Below are 18,490 nucleotides of genomic sequence, written 5' to 3' on the forward strand. Positions count from 1 at the left end.
GCGATGGAAAACCGCGTTGTCAAGTATGTTCGACAAAGCGGTCGAATACTGAAGACGGGACTGGCACCAGACGGTGTTACTGGAGGAATGCGGCAGCTGGCATACTCACATTTGGGGATGCGAAACGAGCTGCTGGTCTGTCGTGAGTGGAAGGTACGTATAGTCAGCGTGGCCAGGAGGTGTGATGGGAAGATGGCACAGGTCTTGGAGTGGTAAGAGTTTGTAATGCGTCGAAAATGGCAAGACGTTGGACTATTCCAATTGTGCTGGATAGTAAGTATCTTTCAGATAAGTCGCATTCGCGGCGAGAAGAGTGAATGGTTGCGTAGAAGTACCTAGTTGAACGGGATCAGTGTAATGTCACAGTAATGTTACACTGCGATCAGACTTTTCTCACGGTACTGTTACCTGGTAATCAGCCTCAGAACCAAATTGTATCAGCTTGCAGTCATGTACTGAGCCACGTTGTCTGTAAGAATGATCAAGAACTTCTCAAAGGTTCGAACAGATTGCACAATTCGACTCGATGCCCGGTATGCTGATTAGGCGGCCCTATATCTCATGGTCAAGGATGGTATGAGACCGCACTATACACTTCTGTTTAACAGCTTCGCTGCGAAGACTATCATTGGTATGTAACCAAGGATGCCAAATGGATGCCATGATATGCGCTCTTATGATCGACCACAAGATTGCTATGCTCGTTGTTGCAGCACGAATGAACGTCATGCTCGCACAAGAATGAGCATTAATCCTTGTTTCCTCTAGCTTTCTCCAAGCAGGTTCTCTCGGGGAACTGTTCATATTCAAGATTGTGACCACATGTATGCGATGGCACTGAGTATGTATAGAGATAGAATTGGATCCGAAGTGAGTGTGGTTTTGAAGACAACCAGTATGAGTGCGGTGTAAGCGATCAGGAACTTGCACAGGTCGATGTACGTTGAACATCGGTAAGTATGACATATTGCTACAAAAGTGACCCGCAAATGAGAGACAGATACGTGGCTTTGGGGCCAGAGACTGTGAACAGCCATGTAGAGATCTCATCGGGCAAAGACAACGTTGTGAGCAAGAAATGCGGAAATCTTTAGTACGGAAAAAAATTGTACGATTTGTCAGAACAAGACCTTGCAGTGCGCTTGGAACGAGTCTAGCTGCTACTCTCTTCCTGAACGATATAAGTATATGTATTGCCTGTGAGAGCAGGGATTAACTCACTAGTCGTCCTCCATGTTCTTCATATCTGAAAATGTAAGGTTTCCTCTTTCTCTATTTGTCATCTTCGTCAGATTGACACATGCACGCTGCTCTCACTAACGACAAAGGGCAAAGTTGATCTTGTACAGGACATGGCAATCGATCAGGTATGCCCGGGCGCGCTGTATATAAAGTACGTCAGTCTCACAGGGGTACTGGTCTGCTGTTTTGATAGCCCACTTCCCATTCTTGTAAACCCATCGCTCATGGCTAAGATTTGCTTGTGCTTGCTTGGCCATAGCATCTCGTATCCTTATCAGTCGGTCGACCTTCATCTCAATAACAACTTGCAGGCGCTGTAAGCGTCGGATCTCGTAGGTCACGATACTCGGTATAAGGTCTTCGACAAGGTCTTTTTGCAGGATCTTGGCGTAAGCGTCAAGCCCGGAGATAACATTGTGAGCTAGGCGAATGGTGTCAGAGAGTGTCGCCTCTGGATCATCGGTAGTGACGAGTGGTTTTTGCTGAATTTGGCTTTCGTAGCCATGTAATGGATCCTCGGCTGAGCTCTGCTCGACCTGGGGCATGATTGGACGAGGTTCGGAGACAACCATATCTTGAGCGGTATGCATGTATGCAGTATCGTGGCTAGTAATCAGATGCTAGAATACCTTGTGTCTTTTGAGATTGTGGTTGTATTGGAACGACAATAACCCTCTTGCGACAGTATATGGGAGTTCTAGGTAAATGACGATCTTTTGTGTGAACGATGCCATTGTCTCACTGAACAATATCCTTGGATCTTAGGATTGACATGACAGACGTTCGACAAACAAAGACAGCGTTTTGCAATAAGCAACGGTGCTGTCAGACATTATGTTCATGTCTTGTCTGACAAAGACTATGGTCAAGTCGTGGTCTGGGAGGTTCTTGGACTGATACCGTGCCGGCCGAGAGGTACGCTCTCCGTCCACTCAGTCTTGATTGCTAGGGCCATGACTTGGTTGTACATGTCAACTTCCAGCTTTGTCATCTTCTTGCTCGGCCATTCATACGTGAAGCGCAAGGCTGACACGTCTCTGGTAATTGGGAACTGCGGTCCGTCTTCTGATTCCAGGGAATGCATAGCACGGCCACGTATTCTTATGGACACATCGACTGAAATTGGATAGAAACGTTTGAGCTTGGAGTGATTGAGGAGGGTGCCGAGCTTCATGTTGTCTGAGCAACAACTGGGCTGCACATGGGTCATTGACATGACTCGAGAATACCGATCATTGGAAACCTCGCCGAGGCTTTGATTCAGCAGAAGTTGCCTCGAGCCAAACGTATTGAGCTGCTCGCGGTAGTTGGGCTGGCATTCTCGTGGCCACAATGTTTGAGCAATTCGAACGTTTTGTAACTTCGGAAATTGTTCTAGTAAGTCAGTCTCCAGTAAACGGCTGAGAGCGTACTTCGCGTCAATAGTTATCGTTTTCAAATGTGGCCGTATGGTCTCAAAGGATAGGTCGATGGACTGGGGTGACGACCTCGAGAAAGCGGCCGCCAACCGCTTTGGTTCGGTTTGCGTAGAGTGATGGCACTCTGGTGGTGCTTTCAGTTCGACTTTGATAGATTCAATCTGAACCAATTTCGTGCCTTCTTGCTCGAACAGTCTACACACTCGAAGAAACGATAAGTTTTTGTGATATTCAGGCCACGTGGCCCAGCATGAGGACGAAATGAAAGATTCACAAAACCTGAAGGTCAGGCCGACATCGTCGAGAAGGTACTTGAAGATCTCTGCTCGAATCTCTGAGGGCAGTGTCAGAATCGGACATGACTCTTTTGGTGCAGGTGCTTCTATTCTCTTCAGGCAACCGCGCTCTGGTTCTTTTCTGGGACAAAGCTTTGTACTACAAGTAGGAATATTCGAGATGCGAAAGAGTCTCATTTTGAGGTTGTGATGTCAATGGGGAATACTAGGTCAGTCTTACTGAATTAGTGGGGCAGATTTTGTCGATCAGCGCGAATGCTCGTCCGAATATATGGACAAGTGCGATGTTGAGATGATGACAAACACAGGTTGGTGAAGCGCCACAGCGTGCGAATCCTGGTCACTTGAAATGCCGTGATATTGCGACACAATCCGGAAGATGGCAAGTCTGGGATCCTTTGACGTTGAGTTCAGCCCCAGGATAATCGCGCTCGAGTGGCTGCCGGCGAAAGTACCGAACCCCAAACAACTTGTTGGCGGGGCCGGGTGAATTTCAACTTCAACTTCAAGTTGTTTCGAGATTGAAACCACGAATCAATGAGCACAATCTCGAAACGTCGGTTTCTAGGCTGCACCCACCACGTTGCACGAATATTTGAGACTATGATCACGCTCTCTCTGAGAAACGACCATTGTACTGCTGGTTGAGACCTGGAGTGAGGCCAACAACGAACATTTTTTCATACTTACGCTTCCCACAATACTTGCTCCCAATGTCTGAGGACTCAACAGCTTGTTTATAGCGAGACGTATTGTCAGGTTTCTTTTACAGGGTATATCTACGAGGTATGTCAACACTGCAAGATATGCGTCACTTAAATCGGTGGCAGAGCAAAACGTCTGTGCATGGTGTATTTGATAGAGGAGAGCAGAATTGGACATACGATAGGTCCAGCATGCATACAGAAGTAATCTAGCTCTTGACGTACACAATCCTCAAGCCGTTCATCTTGCCAGGAGCCTTTTCAGCCACGCTTGTCGCTCTAGTGTTGGGTTTAGTTATGCTCAGATCCTGTCTACAGTTGCTACTGTATGCATTTCGACGCAGCCTTTGGCTGGAAACGAAGAATTTTCACTTGCATTCCTGCTCCTTGGTAGCTGTAGCGCCTGCGCGCAGTAATAGTGTTCCATCCACATCCCTACAGCAGCGAGATATACATGCCCAATGAAACGAAAGCGGAAGGAAGACGGAGAAAACAGGGCGACATCGCACTTTCCTCATATGTGAACGGACATCGTTCCTCCCTTACCGTCTCTTGTGGCCAGGGCATCGTGCATTATTGCTGGTCGAAGTATGGGCTAGTCACCCTCGTACTTTCTTTTCGCAGCAGCCTCCGCCCGCGTCGACCAGTGCTGCCACCTATGACCGTTGTTGACGCGGGTGCTTCTGACTGCTTAGTGAACATTTCAATGCCCGAATCAGTGTAGCCGCTGTCATGCGATGCATGTGACTCTCTACTACCCGTCTGGGTGTCATCGTTCTCGGAGTCAGCGGAACCATCGACGTTCATCGATGTGATTTTGGATTTTGCGCCACGAGCAGGCGTGCTTCGTGTCTTCTTCACTGACGATGTGGGTGCTTCTTGCTGTGTTGCAGTCTTGCGTGGTCTACCACGAGGTCGAGGCTTCAATTCAGGTGCAGTAGTACCATTCTCTCCTCCATTGTCGTTAGAAGCGACTGTAATGGACTTGCGCTTCGCCGTTTTCTTTGGTTTCGAGGCGGGCACGGCAGCACTGGATTCTTCGTCGTCCTGAAGAAAACCACCAGCTGTATCTCTGGGTGTTCGCGTGCTTCCCAGATCATCTTCATCGCTATCGTATAGAATTGGTTCAGGCCCAGGTGCAGAGGCAGACTTCTCCGACAGGCGTGGAGGTGACACAGGGGTTGGGTATCCTTGGCTGTAATCGGGACTGTAATAGTCTTGCGATGCGGAGATATTTGGTAAACCCCTTCGGTCCGTGTCCGATTCAGCGAAGAAGTCCAAGGTCAGTTCTTCGCGTTGATTGGCATCGTCCTCATGATCAACGAGAAAGCCGCCACCGAATTCATGATCATTCTGATCTGGCTCAACGCCCGTGGTATGATCCTCCTCGTTAAGCTGAATAGGGTCGTCCTTGACACGACCTGATTGAAGATCTCCTCGGTCGGAAGGTAATCCATATTCCTCTTGCACTCGATCGCGTATTCTGAGCCCGATCACCATCTTGCGCCAAGTCTCAAGGACCAACTTCTCCATCTTAGTCTCCTCTTCTTCGTTCCATGTCCGCCATGCATCTCGCACGACCTTCTCATTCTCCTTGGCGATCACTACACCCTGAATAACCGGAACAGCCATTTTGTTACCAAACTCGAATCCGACGACCGCCTCTGCAAAGTCAATCTCGAGCTTCTTGCACAGGCGTACACATCCCTTTAATGGTAGATGGACTGCACCTTTCGGCACCATGCTGGGCACAAAGCAATCGATGTTACCATATGAGTTCTTTGGTATGTGACCATCTTTGATTGGAGGTGGTATGATATATTCTGTTTGTTCCTCGCTGTATAGACCTTGCATCTGCTTCTCGCCGGTACGAATGAGATGCTCTTCGGCTTCTCTTTTTCGCGTCAGAGTCACTGCACGTACAGGCGCGTACTTCATAGGAGCTTCCCCTGCTCTCGGCACTCGACCTTCCTTGTGCCAAGATTCAGCTGTCATGACTCTTCGAACGTCCGAGCGCTTGTAGACTGCTATCTCCTCCTGCTTCTCACCCTTGCCAAGATTGAAATATCGGTCAGGCTCTGCGCCAACGATCAGTGCCTCTTCACGTCGTAGATGTTTTTCAATCACAAATTCTGTCGATGCCTTGAGGCTTTGCAATGTGTCGCCTTCAAGCTGTTTCTTCTCAGGCTCAGCGGGTACTAGATCAGTAGCATCTTCCGTGTCATCAACGGCAGTACGTTTGCGGTCGGACCGCCGGTAGGCGCTGAGAACATGCTTGAACCAGTCATACTGCTCACTTCGTTTGACCTTTCCACGTTTGTCGTGAATCTGCACCTTTTCAATTGGTACACGAAAACCTTTCGTCTTTCCAGGCCAAAGTCTCTTGCGTAGATATCTCACCGTAACGTCCTTGGCAGAATAGTCTGAAGAGTAAGCCACGACATACGCCATGACTTGCCGTGTCTTGTCCGCTTTAGCCCCTTTGGGTTCAAAAGCAGCTAAGGTCTCAGCAGAGGTGGCCACTGCATTCTCGAGCACAAGGGGTGACACGGGGTAGACCTTGGATGTGATCGGTGAAATAGCCTCTGCCCAGTATACTGGAAAGAGCAGGTCTCTGTCGTACTTTGCTGGTCTGGCTTTGGGCATAGCTGGTGTTACGTCGACTACTGATTCATCATCCGTCTCCATCTTTGTGTCATCCTCGACATCAGTATCCAGATCGATGGGAGCAGACTTGACTCCTGCTTTGCGTGATTGTGCTTTGCCTTTCTTCTTAGACGCCTCTGGTTCGCTTCCAACATCGCTGTCCTCAGATGACTCGGGATCTATGATCTTTCGTGGTACCATCTCTTCAGCTTTGGTGAAACCGAAACCTGTCGGCTGCAGTGAAGCAACTAGTCGTGCCTCAATACCAATAGCTCTCAACAAAGCCGTAAAGAGCTGCGCGCCTATGTCTCTAGAGCCTCCACATTTTTCTGCCAGATTGCGAAAATGCTGCAGGCTTTGGATTCTTTCTCCATGTTTCGCAGGATGGTGCTTGTCACTGCGGTATGATTCAATGTCCTTGCGCAGGATAGCCCTTGTGCTGTAACCACGCTTTCTTAGACCGGGAGCTGTGATTGCGAATCTCTTCTTCCAATAAGCAGCAAGTACTTTCAATAGACTGATGATTGGATCGCCAGAGCTCATATCTGGTTTGCCCTCCTCGAGTCTCTGGCTTGGACGACCCCAGTCCCGCTCGTTTCGTTCTCCGTTGGCCTTCCACTTCTTGATCTTCTTCTTCTTGTCCTTTGACAACCGCTCCTGTGACTCAACAGTCAGCCCACTGGCTCTCCTCCACTTCTCAATCTCTTTTGTAATCTGTGATGGTAGCTGTTTCAGCAGAATATCGTGCACTTTCTTATCGTTGACCCACTCATTTCGCTTTGCATTGTGCCATAAAAGGAACTGAACATGCATTTGATGAGCCCACATCCGAGCCTGCTTTTCACGTTTCGAAGGACCTTTCTTGGTCGTGTTTCGAGCGCTGAAGTAGGGTTCCTCGTCCTTGTCCACGGTGATCTTTACATCTTTGAACTCGCGCTTTGAAAAGTCAGGGGCGACAGGATGAGCTGGAGTATCCTCCCATTCTATGTCCTCGTCCTCGTCATCGTCTTGCTTGCCAGCATGAGCCAACCTGTGGTAACTCGAGGGCTTGCTGGGACCAGCAACATCCTCAAACTCGTCACTATCAACCTCGCTCAAGGTCGAATCAGAGTCATCACTACCGACAGTGAATCTGCTGATCTTCTTCTGCAGTGCTGGAGGGGGTCTGGATGCGCTTGGTGCTCCAGTCTTTACTCTTTTCGCGGGTGGAGGAGCAGGCACGGGTGAAGCGGAACGTCGTTTTCGTCCAACGAAGGGTGGCATCTTACAGCACTCGAGTTCACATACTCCGTGACACAGGATATTCTCTACTTTCACTCGAGCTCCTTCAATTTGCCGAATCTCGCTATGAGTGAAAATGAGGATCAATAAGGATCAGTGACGTATGCGGAGCCCAAAGCAGACGCGGCAGGAGCCACTCGTGTCGCGAATCTAACAGGTAAGAACGCGTCGCGAGATGGGTCGCATTCTGGGTCCACATGAATCTTGGAAAGCTCAAGCATAGACAGCTGACTGCAAGCTCTTACGTATTTTAATCCGATGTAGGATGGAACGAAACACCATTCACCGATCTCAATCACGAACGTGTGCTCGGACATCGACGACGCAAATGATGAGGAATGTTATCAGCTTTCTCCTCCTGTTCGGGATATGCTGGACTGAAACAAATCCAAGCTGGAAACGCTTGAGAAGTGTACTGTGCCGCAGACAAGCACGATCTTCAGGAATGCTCACAAAAGACTCACAAGGACGAGTGGGGACCGATGAAGACTAGACGCAGCAAGGGTACTGAAATGTCAATGTCAATACCTAAAGTTCGGAACCACCTTGCTATACGAGCTCGTCTTCGCCGTTTCGCTGTTCCCAAACACCAACTCGCACTCCTGTCCCTCATTCACACGTATGCTGACAGGTTCCTTGAACGTCCGCATGGTCTCCACTCCTACACTCGTTCTTCCAAGATGTGTAGGAGGTCGAGAATTCAGAGCTAGCATGAACAGCTCGGCGATTGAGTCCCAACTGCTTCCTGCCTTACCAGTAACGAAGAGGAAGATAAGGTAAGCCAAAACCACAACACAGTAGACAATCAATACTGCTAAGGCCAAGCACACTGTGGTTCCGGTGCTGTTGTAGCCTACTCCATGCCATATAAGTTCCATCTTCGAGACGTGAAGATCATTGTACTGCTGTAGCCAGTTAAAACATACTATGTCAAAAGTGGGATCGACCTCAGGCGTCCTGAGGTAAGTGGAGAGCTTTCCAAAACGTTGATTACTGGCGAGGTCGTCTAGCTCGTTTTTGGGCCAGCATTCTGCGACAGAGCCGGACTTGGTATGCCAATCTGCCAGAAACGCCGCCACAGAAACGCTCAAAATCTCGTTGGCATTCCAGTCGTTTGACTCACTGTTCAAGAGGTTGTGTATGGTCGGAGCGAACTTGGTTAAACGACGTGCCCAACCTGGATCAATCTCAATTCTTGTCTCTTTTGGAAAGTCATGTATAAATTCACTTGCCCCGTCTGGCGTAGGTATGTATCCATTAACAAGTTCTCCTAGGAGTTCCTCGTCAAAAACGTTCGCGGAAGCCACGTTGACCTTCTCAGAACCTTCGCCGCGCCATTCATAGGTAGCATCCGACCAGATCGCGTCTACAGAGCAGCCTTGTATCGACCCCAACCCGCCCAGATGGCTGACACCACTCCATGTGGTGAATGAACCGACCATCACTAGAACCGAGGGACGAGGTTGGCTGATAGTAGGAGCGCTTGTCCAGACGATGTCAACGTTCGCATTCTTGTCGGCGATAGCGAGAAAGTCAGAGATGCTCATGAAATCCTGCAGACCAGTGTCGGGAGGGAAGGGAACGTAGCTGCCGTTGGTAAACTCAGAAATGTTGTGGCCTGACCTATTCCCCCACATATCTGCCTCACGACAGGTAACTTGTACTCGAGGGACTTTGCCTTGGAATTTCATCGTTCTCGTGCCTGTGATGCTGTCCACCAGAACGCCGCATGACGACAAAACGTTCACAATTTGCGCACTGGGAAAAGATGTCACAGGTCTGTAACTCAACCTCGATCCAGTATACCAAGCGTCCTCGTCGTAAATCCATCTGCGAGGGCTGCGTCGAATATTGCCGGAACTGACTGCGACCCAATCTTTTGACGAGGAAGAAGCCTCGCTATTGGTAAGGAGTTGAAAGATTTGGTTGTCTATCGTAGCCGAGTCACTAGACCGCTGTAAGTGACCATGACAAATAAATAAAGAGCTATGGACAAAGTGTAACATACTTGAGTGGCTGGTGATCATGACCAATGGACATGGGATAAGTGAGTGGCAGATCTGAGAAGTAGTGGACGTTGAACATGGTCTGGTTAATGGTCCGTGGAATCATCGCTATGGCACTGGAAGGTCCGACCAGACCCGCCAAGATCATGGAAGCGAACAAAGAACATAGTAAGAAAACAATTCGAATGCTGCCGAGTCCAACGCTTGTGATGGCTGCCCAATACTCCAACGACCAAAGGTACGATATGAAGGTTGTTTGTGCAGGAGCAAATATTGTGCCGAGGGGAAGTCCATTCCCAAGTAGCTCTCGTCTTACTAGGCCGAGAGTTATTGCTGCTAACGATGTTTGCATGAGGACTTCGTGCAACTTAGCACAAAACTGCAATCCGGTAGATAGTGTGGGGTCCAGTATTTGCCCAATCCTCCTGCCAACCAAATTAATGGTTATGATGGCGACTGCGATGCACAACGGTGGGATGTGTAACCAGGAGAACAGACTTGCGGTGACACGGTCATTGTAAACAGCTATTTTGGCGCCTTCGTGATGTCGTTTCCATGCTGTTGCCCCATTGAATAACTGAAGTCCGACAGACCTGAGAAAGACGTGTAATGTTCGGCCTTTCTTGACAATGGAGGAGGGCGACGACTCGGCAACGAGGTTGTATCTGCCAAAACCGTTTGAGCTCGCAACGTTGTTGACCCTGTTATCCGTCAGTCGCTGTCACAGTCAGCAGTGCCTGGCTTTGACCTACCTGTCCATCTCTTCAGGACTAAATCAGGTCGAGGTGGCTCGTGAGAGTGCTTTATCAGATATAGCCAATTAGTCTGACACTTGCGACACCGACACTCGCGATTTCAGCAATACCAAAACATAGAGATGAGAAGTATTCAAGATGTCCTTCGCCAGATCGTAGATATCTCAGAGGTGGGGAGATGCTGCTACAATCCGTTGGCAGCTTTAATGTCTCCTAAGCCTGCTTGCTAATTCTGTGGTGAGGAAAACAGGGAGGAAGGCGGAGCATAAGGATGTATGAACCGTGTCTAAGTCACAGTCGCCAACAGACTAATGTATATTGATAGTGCGGTCAGTCCGGCAAGGTGGACCACTCCAAGATATGCATCGCAACAGGGAGTACCCAGTATTTTCGAGCGTCCCCACTACGTATCAGTGCGACCTTGAGGCTCTGCGTGGAGTCGAGGTGTTGGTTTCGATACCTCGCCAAGAGAGCTAAGCAGGATGAAGACAGGATCATGGGGTGATACAAGTGTAGGGGCTGGAAGGAAACTGGGGGCTATTGACATCGCGCCTACTCAACACTGTCAGCGATGCAAGCAATGACGTGCTAAATTGGTCCATCACTCGGTGTTCATGGTACGTCTGTTGCAAAAAACATGACTTTTAGTGGCTGAGTTCCGCATTCACATAAAACAAGTGATACCAGGTGGGAGTCTGGTAGGTGTTTTGAACACAAATGACAAACTGGAACACTTCCGGAAAACTGCTGCCTCGGGCATGTTTTGGGAAACGAATCTATTGTCCATGCTATTTCGAAAAAGTAGCATCATTGCAGCAGAATCTTAAGTGTATATCGAGTCTACACCTTTCAGATCTTGTTGTCGGATTCAGCCCAAAACATCTCTTTCAACACTATTGCAACCACAAATCCACTGTTGTAGTAGTCAAATCATGACCTCTCCACGTAGCTACCATTGCCTCTGCACAACCCTAATCCTCACCACTTCGCATCCATTATCCTCTTTGCCGATACGTGCACCTCCAGCTCTGGACAAAGCAACCGTCCTCTCTCTTCCATCTGGTCAGGGGCACAGTGTCTTGCGGAACGTCACGTCGGAACGTCAAGTCATAATCATAAGGCGCGAGGATGGTTTCGAAAAGAGGATCTTGCTGCGGTGTCAGAGGTGCGAGTTGATCGTGGGGTACAGGTTGGACCAGGCACATTTCGAGCACGGACACGGAGGAGTAAAGGCGGATGAAGTTGTGTATATTCTGCCGGGAGGATTAATGAGTACGGAGGAGATGAATGCGGGAAAGGCTGGGAAGGAGGATGGACGGGTATTGATCGCGCAGCCATTGTAGATGGCCGCGAGGAGGATGTAGATGTGGTAGTATAAATTCTCGCCTGCCTGAGATAGTACATGAACTGGCCATTGCCTGGTGGCCATGCAGGGATACTCGCACAACGCATGGTGTTTGCCGATCATGCTGAAAGCAACGCTGGTGTTCTCTCGATAAAAAGACTTCAATGTTCATGTACAACATTTCCTGCTCCTATACCAAAACTCCACCTTTGACCATACAATGCAAATCGTTTCCTCGTGCAAGATTGCTTTAGTTCGCCAGAATCGTCCTCACGAGCTCCATATAGTTTATCTCGCCAGAGCTTGTGTCAACGGCCTTGAGGAGCTCGTCCACCTCTTCGTCGCTCATTTTCTCCCCCAGGTTTGTCAGAATGTAGCGTAATTGACCGACACCAATGAAGCCAGTCATGTCTTTGTCAAAAACCTGAAAGCCGCGGCAGTACTCTTCTGGCTCGCCTGGGTCTTTGAAACCTCCTGGACGGTTGAGGACTTTCGAAAAGGAGTCGAAGTCAACTACGGCCGGATGTCAGCTCATTTCTTCGGTATGCTATTTGTATGGCGGACTTACAGTCGCCACCCACGCTCTTCTCCAGTTCTCTTATCTCAGAAAGTGTAGGATTCTGACCGCATGCTCGTAGGAGGTCGCCCAAGTCTTCGAGAGGAACTCTACCATTGCCGCGCTTGTCGAATAGCGAGAACGCTTCTTTGTAATTTGTTGAAGTCTGTGAGGCCATCTTGTCAGACAATTTCGTGATAGTAAAGATAACGACCCAGATCGCAGGAAACGACGAGTTGTTTGAAGAAAGCAAAAGCTGTTTGTTTACGGGACAAGAAAGTTCTCGGCTCGTCGCAACAGGAATTCCAGTCGTTTGTTTTGCTCGTCCGGGATTTAGGGAACGGCGCAGTCCTCACAGCGGATCACATGCAGGATTGGAGAAGTGCGACTTACCATTTTAAAGGGAGTTTACGTGAGGTTCTCGACGGTTGCCAAAGGACTTATGGATCGTGCAAAGGTCAATGTATTTCCTCGTAGCAGAGTTGTTGAATTCTACATACAAAGGGTCAGGAGCAGGCAAAGACCGAGAAGGAGCGATGTGCATGTGGATCATTCTGCTGGCAGGGACTGACTTCCGAGCAGCACTTTTGTTTGTGAGTCGTGACTGCCAAGCGCTGCCCGGGCAACCGTCAGCTCCTGCCAAGAGTAGAGAACCATGTTTTATGTGGCTCAACTTGAGCATGTCGAGCAGTGTTGGGCTCAAACAATGATCCTACACTTGCTAGTAGACATATCGGCTATCTACGGGCACAGCTAAAGTTGATTATCGCAAGTTTAGCTCATCTTCTGCTAGAAATGGTCGCATGCATCCGATGCCTATAATGGTCTAGCAGATCAGTCCCAGTGCAACCAGTTCACCTACCAACCACTCAACTTGAAGCACTCGTCTTCCTCGCCACCCAGTGGCTGCACCTGTAGACATGCTGCAACATGCTTGAAGGATCTTGGATATAGGCTCCAGCATTTGGGGGCAAAGTCTCCTGGAAGATGACTTCGAATCCCATACGCTGCACCAGAGTCATCACCTCCTCTTCAGTCAGCTCGAATGAGCCAGGTTCGGCGATACCAGTAGAATCCTTTGCTACGTTTTGTGTGTCGTTCTCTTCGTCCACATGCACATCATGCTTATCAGTCAGTCGATCTTCAAAGTGCCAGAGAAGAGGTCCGATATTGATCCATAATCCATTCTCCCCCAAACAATGGTGTATTGTCTCGATGTATCGGATCACATTTGGCGCTGTATCAATAAAGTACACCGTAGCCACCACATCGAACGAACCAGCACTTTCGGCTGATGTATACGATGTGATAAAATCTCCTGCTGTCATGCTCATGTTACCAATGGGAAGACCTGCCTTCAAATTTTCACTCATTGCCGTGCTTGGATGCACATCCGGAATGGTAACAGATCGTAACTGATTAGCGCGACTTGTGTGATTATTGAAGCTATTTATAAACGGGTAGAGCTTGTATTGGTTAGCGTACTTGGTGGTATTCAATACAAAGTTTGATGACAACAGCTGATGGTATGATATCTCGTTGCCTTCAGCTGTATAGCCGGCTAGACATAGTTCGAACAACAGCCGTCCAAGTCCAGCACCTGGTAGGAGGATTCTGGTGTTGGTCACAGGACTGTCCAGGTAACTCTTCACATCGTGCAAGATAGTGTCGAGAACTGATTTGAGCTCTGCCTCAAATCCTTCGCGCGACCAGTCTCGCCAAAATTGCTTGAGAGTGGAATGTGCTTTGTCAAGATCTAAAGGCCTAGCTGTGTCGTGCCAATTGTTCCAGCTATCAATGTGCGGCTGTGCCGGCAGATCGAATGTTTCCAGCCCTAATTGAAGAATTTCATTCTCAATATCTGCATTCTCATCTATCGCATCATCGATCGCGCTTAGATTGTCCAGGAAAAGTGTTCCGGGCGAGTTCAGGAGATCTTGATGATTCTTAGGTAATGCGTAAAAGTTCTGCCGTCGTCGGTGAGTGGTGCCGAAATGGGTCTGCTTGCGGTACTGGCTGTATGTGTGGTGAATTAGTCGTTGATATGGCACTAGGGAAGTCTCGACATATCTCACTGTTAAACAGTACAAGGAGGAGTCAAAAGGTGAAGCGAGGGTGAGGACCACGATTTGGGACGACTGACAATGGGCGTGATCGAGACCAGCCGCAAGCCTGGAAACCCCCTTCACGACACAAACTTATCACAAAGCAGATGAGAAGTCGCTTACTCAGATGCGCGTTCCAATTTTGTGTTTACCTACCGAAACGAATCTAAGACGTTGAATATCGCTCGTCTTTCGCCAGCGTCAGCAAGTGGCCCCGAGTCAAAGGGTTGCTTTGCCGTAGCTGATTCTTCCATTTTTATCACAGGTATGTAATTCAAGAATTGGAACGTGCTCAGTTGATATTTATGGTGTCTGAAGTGAGTCGAACAAGGTATAGCAACGCCTTGACAAGCACTTGATCTGCCAAGTCGGAAATAGTTCAATATTCGAGAGAACGATAACTTCAATCCCCCAATTGTGGGTCAAATTACTGCTGCGAGTCGTGCTTATGGCGCTTGCACCGGCAACTCCCGCCCTACTGAACGGCATTCGTCCGCTCCTGCAGGTTTAAAATTGTGTAAGAGTGAGGAGTGTTACTTCGAGCACACCAGACATCAGGAACAGAACCATTATTTTTGAACGCAACAACGCACTTTTTAATGCCCATTATGGTCGCTACCATTAACGCTGTCGAGATCTCTTTTCCAGTACCAAGAGCGCCCTACGCTATACTTCATGGACACCTCACGTTCGAGGCAGGCTACACGATGATACACTTGACCACTTCAGAACTCGGTGAAAGCGGTGGATCTTTGGCATCCTTCGGTAGTTTTGTATATGCAATGCCGGATGTAGGACTAGGTATGGTGTATGTTAAGTTCCAAGCTGACAGTGTCCCAGCGCACGAACGAGAAGCAAGTCTTGAGTACGACGTTAGTCGCCACTGGCGCGAACGTTGACTATGCCACAAGACTTGCAAAGATCTTGGCGCGGAGAATGCAACTCCCTGTCTACGTTGGATGTAGCATGAATTTCGTTGGAACCATGCCGGAGGAAGAGATCGAAGGTCTGACTTCTCTCGTGCAGAAAATTATGATTAGATTCAGCAGGAGCAAGCTAGTCCAGCAAGGTACGAGTTAAAAGACCTTAACTACGATGAACGAGACTGCACTTGACGTCTTTGCAATGACAATGGCTAAACATCCTGCGCTACTTACGTATCTGCATGCACGACTTCCGCATCACATGCGAACCGAAAGCCGAATGAAGTGCAACAACATCCCTGCCGCAAAAGTCGGGCAGATATAATTTTGCTCCGGACTGTGTGGCTGTCTGAGGTGTTATGCATCTGACTGCAGATCTGCGATATCCTCAGAAGCACAAGACTGATCAACACTGTGGTTCAAAACGAGGTCAGGAACGATTGTCACCAACATGCAGATAGCGTGGGTCCATTGTAATACATCATCAGCTCGAATAGCAGCTTGGGCTCACTACGCTCATTCGCTGGTCGATTGGTTTACATGTTCTGTTCGTACAAGTAGTTACTACTGCAATGCAATGCGAGCTGCAAATCGCCGATCCGGCCCGACTCGAAAACAAATGGTATTTGAGGAGTCACAACTTTGACTGTCCCGCCTGCAGCTGTAACGAACTACGAGTAGCGCAAATCGGCGCGAAAGACTTCTGCGAGGAGACGAAAGCCGAAATGGGGGAAGAGAAAATGAGATATCCGTAGAGTCGAGGAAGAATGTCATTAAGAGGGCCTTGCCGACAACGACGCATGTCGAGCGGTGAAAGTGAAACCATAAGCTATGCTGGTTTCCCGCTGTGGATTCAAGTGGGGACGAGTGGAACTAAACCGTTGAGAAAGCAGTCGATCAATCCAACTCCGGACGTTCGGCAATGGTCAGGTGAACCAGGCGAAGCGGGTGAAGCACAGGTGAGGCAGGTGCCAGACGATCGTGTAGATCAATGAGCTTAGCATTTACCAGTAGTAATCTTGTTGCCCAAGCTCTCGCAATTTGCTCGAATCTGGCGATAGTGCTCGCTGTATCTGATACTGCAGTTGGACGGAATGTCTGATCCTCTGAGTCTTCGTCAGCTATCGTCGGATCTAGATTCCTAGGTTCCACAACGGTCGGGGAGGGCTCGACGACCCTGCATCCACTTAGTGCGTTTCAAGTTCACACTCGCAATTTATGCTGGTTATGCGCTTTTGCGGTCTAGATTGTCGTGGTGGAAAAGCGAGACAGATCTGCATACAGCACCTCAAGCCAGAGTGAGTTCGAGAGCTCATCCTGGAGGGCCGGATCTTGTTTGATCGTACAAGCACAAGCATTGTCCTGGTAAACCCCAATCTTTACCACGACGCCAGTCCGTTGTTGAATAGTACATAATACGCCAGCAGAAGCGGCACAAGCAGGACGGAGGTGTTTCGCTCCATTCCCGTCATGTGCTCCTACCAAGTCTCATTCAAATTGTCCGGCGCACGGCAAGCGCCATTGTGCATGTCGAGCTAGACCAATTGCCGAAACGCAGCACAGACATACGGTAGTGGTAGATCATCTTTAGCCCCGAAAGGTGTGCATATTTTAAGGCTTTGACAAGTCTTGGTCAATGATCATCGCTGTAATCAGCGATCCACCAGAAACGTCCCGTATCGTGTAAGGATTGAAAATATCTGGACAGCCAAAAGCAGAACCCTGGTTCCCAAAACTTACCCTCACAGAGTCTCACCCACCCGTCTCCTCCTCCACTTCAACTCGAGCAGTCAGGTTCGATGAACATGCCATGTCATCGCAGATTGACAACATTGCGAGGCCTTCTATACAGGAAGCTTCCCGCAGTCGCCGCGTAAGCTTCGGGCTCATGATCGGCATGGCAACGGTCGCCTCTCAGTCGGCTCACTCCTAGGGGCGACGACACAAAGTTTCAGGACAAATTTAAAATGTCCAGAACTTATAGCTTGCTAGCGTCGTTGAAGGACCATTGGCTGGTGGATTGCGGTTCCACCCCTCCGGATCTTCAGCAGACCACTTCCAGTCGGCACATTGCCGTTGAATTTGGGATGCTGGAGAGGCATCTCTCTTGCATCGCGCATTGGACAATTTGTTCGTCATGAAAGAAACCTTTACTGCTCGCAACTGTGGCGTTCACAGGTTCGTGAACTCTTTTACCGAGACGCCACGCACGTTTCGAGAGTGGCCACCACTGCTGAATGTCGGCCTTTCTCGTCGACTTTGTGGGAGCTAGACTCTGGGAAATCATCAAGAGACTGACGGCAAACGTTGAACGAGTGACAAGTCCTGTAAATGATTCAGGCGAAGCTCACTCCACAGTAGCCAAGGCTGCGATTGTGTACGCTTTCTGCAGAATTGGGCTCCGCTTGCAATCGATTGGGATGGGTTCAAGGATGTGTGTAATCACACCTGAGTGTTTGTATCCAGAGCAAACGGTCTTCCTTATGATCTTTTGAACATTTTTGAAACTTGGCAGTGCTTCGTGGAACTGAGCATTCGCTCAAATCTCGTCGCCGGCTTTGGCTGCTCTATTAACCCCGCTCTGTCTCGCTGCTGATAGAGCGCGACAGGAACGCAATCCTCGAAGAACTACACCATATTGGTTTTTGACCAGATGCAACATCACGAGTACCCCATCCGAACACAACCAGACGAAAGCGAATACATTGAAAGACATCGAACACGTCTTCCAACAATCGTCGCCAGTTCTAGTCCAGAAAGTCATGGCAGTGATGGAGTCTTTGCTCAAAGGGCGGGACCAAGCCTACGGCCTTTTCGTTCGACACCTGATACTGGACAGGTGTCGCCTGCGGAAACAAACTTGCTAGCACACGACTACTACAATGCTGGCTCGGGAGCGACTGGCGTTTCTCACGTGGACGCTCTAGGTCAGGTCATCGTGCCCAATCCGAAGCGCGCCTATCGTCAACGCAGGAAGGACCCTAGCTGCGACGCCTGCCGAGAACGAAAGGTCAAAGTAGGTCTCTGACCTTCGACTGTAACGAAATCCCTAATTCCTATAGTGTGATGCTACGGAGACAACAAGCTGCACCGAGTGTTCGAGCCGTAATGTCCGATGTCAGTTCACCAAGGACTCCAATCGGCGCATGTCTTCTATCAAGTAAGCAGGGCTATCCAGCGATGGTTCAAAGACTTATCTGACACAGTACAGAC

At 49.1% G+C, this 18,490-nt stretch overlaps 5 protein-coding genes across 5 annotated transcripts; all 5 read right to left on the reverse strand.

Annotated features, from left to right (window-relative positions):
- Positions 1-1,316: 1,316 nt before the first annotated feature.
- LTR64_002093 (uncharacterized protein) lies at positions 1,317-1,787 on the reverse strand (the record flags this gene model as incomplete). Its single annotated transcript, XM_064896467.1, has 1 exon — positions 1,317-1,787. One exon carries the CDS (start codon positions 1,785-1,787, stop codon positions 1,317-1,319), a length of 471 nt encoding a protein of 156 aa, XP_064759154.1.
- A 2,446-nt stretch (positions 1,788-4,233) lies between these two features.
- On the reverse strand, positions 4,234-7,569 carry LTR64_002094 (uncharacterized protein; the record flags this gene model as incomplete). Its single annotated transcript, XM_064896468.1, has 1 exon — positions 4,234-7,569. The coding sequence occupies one exon, from the start codon at positions 7,567-7,569 to the stop codon at positions 4,234-4,236; it is 3,336 nt and encodes a 1,111-aa protein (XP_064759155.1).
- Positions 7,570-8,108: 539 nt separating this feature from the next.
- On the reverse strand, positions 8,109-9,741 carry LTR64_002095 (uncharacterized protein; the record flags this gene model as incomplete). Its single annotated transcript, XM_064896469.1, has 2 exons — positions 8,109-9,534; positions 9,596-9,741. 2 exons carry the CDS (start codon positions 9,739-9,741, stop codon positions 8,109-8,111), a joined length of 1,572 nt encoding a protein of 523 aa, XP_064759156.1.
- Positions 9,742-11,943: 2,202 nt separating this feature from the next.
- On the reverse strand, positions 11,944-12,427 carry cdc4 (myosin II light chain; the record flags this gene model as incomplete). Its single annotated transcript, XM_064896470.1, has 2 exons — positions 11,944-12,206; positions 12,262-12,427. 2 exons carry the CDS (start codon positions 12,425-12,427, stop codon positions 11,944-11,946), a joined length of 429 nt encoding a protein of 142 aa, XP_064759157.1.
- A 691-nt stretch (positions 12,428-13,118) lies between these two features.
- On the reverse strand, positions 13,119-14,608 carry LTR64_002097 (uncharacterized protein; the record flags this gene model as incomplete). The annotated part of the gene is made up of 2 exons (XM_064896471.1): positions 13,119-14,265; positions 14,511-14,608. 2 exons carry the CDS (start codon positions 14,606-14,608, stop codon positions 13,119-13,121), a joined length of 1,245 nt encoding a protein of 414 aa, XP_064759158.1.
- Between the last annotated feature and the right edge of the window lie 3,882 nt (positions 14,609-18,490).

The sequence above is a fragment of the Lithohypha guttulata genome (assembly GCF_036872675.1).
Source record: "Lithohypha guttulata strain CCFEE 5908 chromosome Unknown scaffold_1, whole genome shotgun sequence".
Lineage (NCBI taxonomy): Eukaryota > Fungi > Ascomycota > Eurotiomycetes > Chaetothyriales > Trichomeriaceae > Lithohypha > Lithohypha guttulata.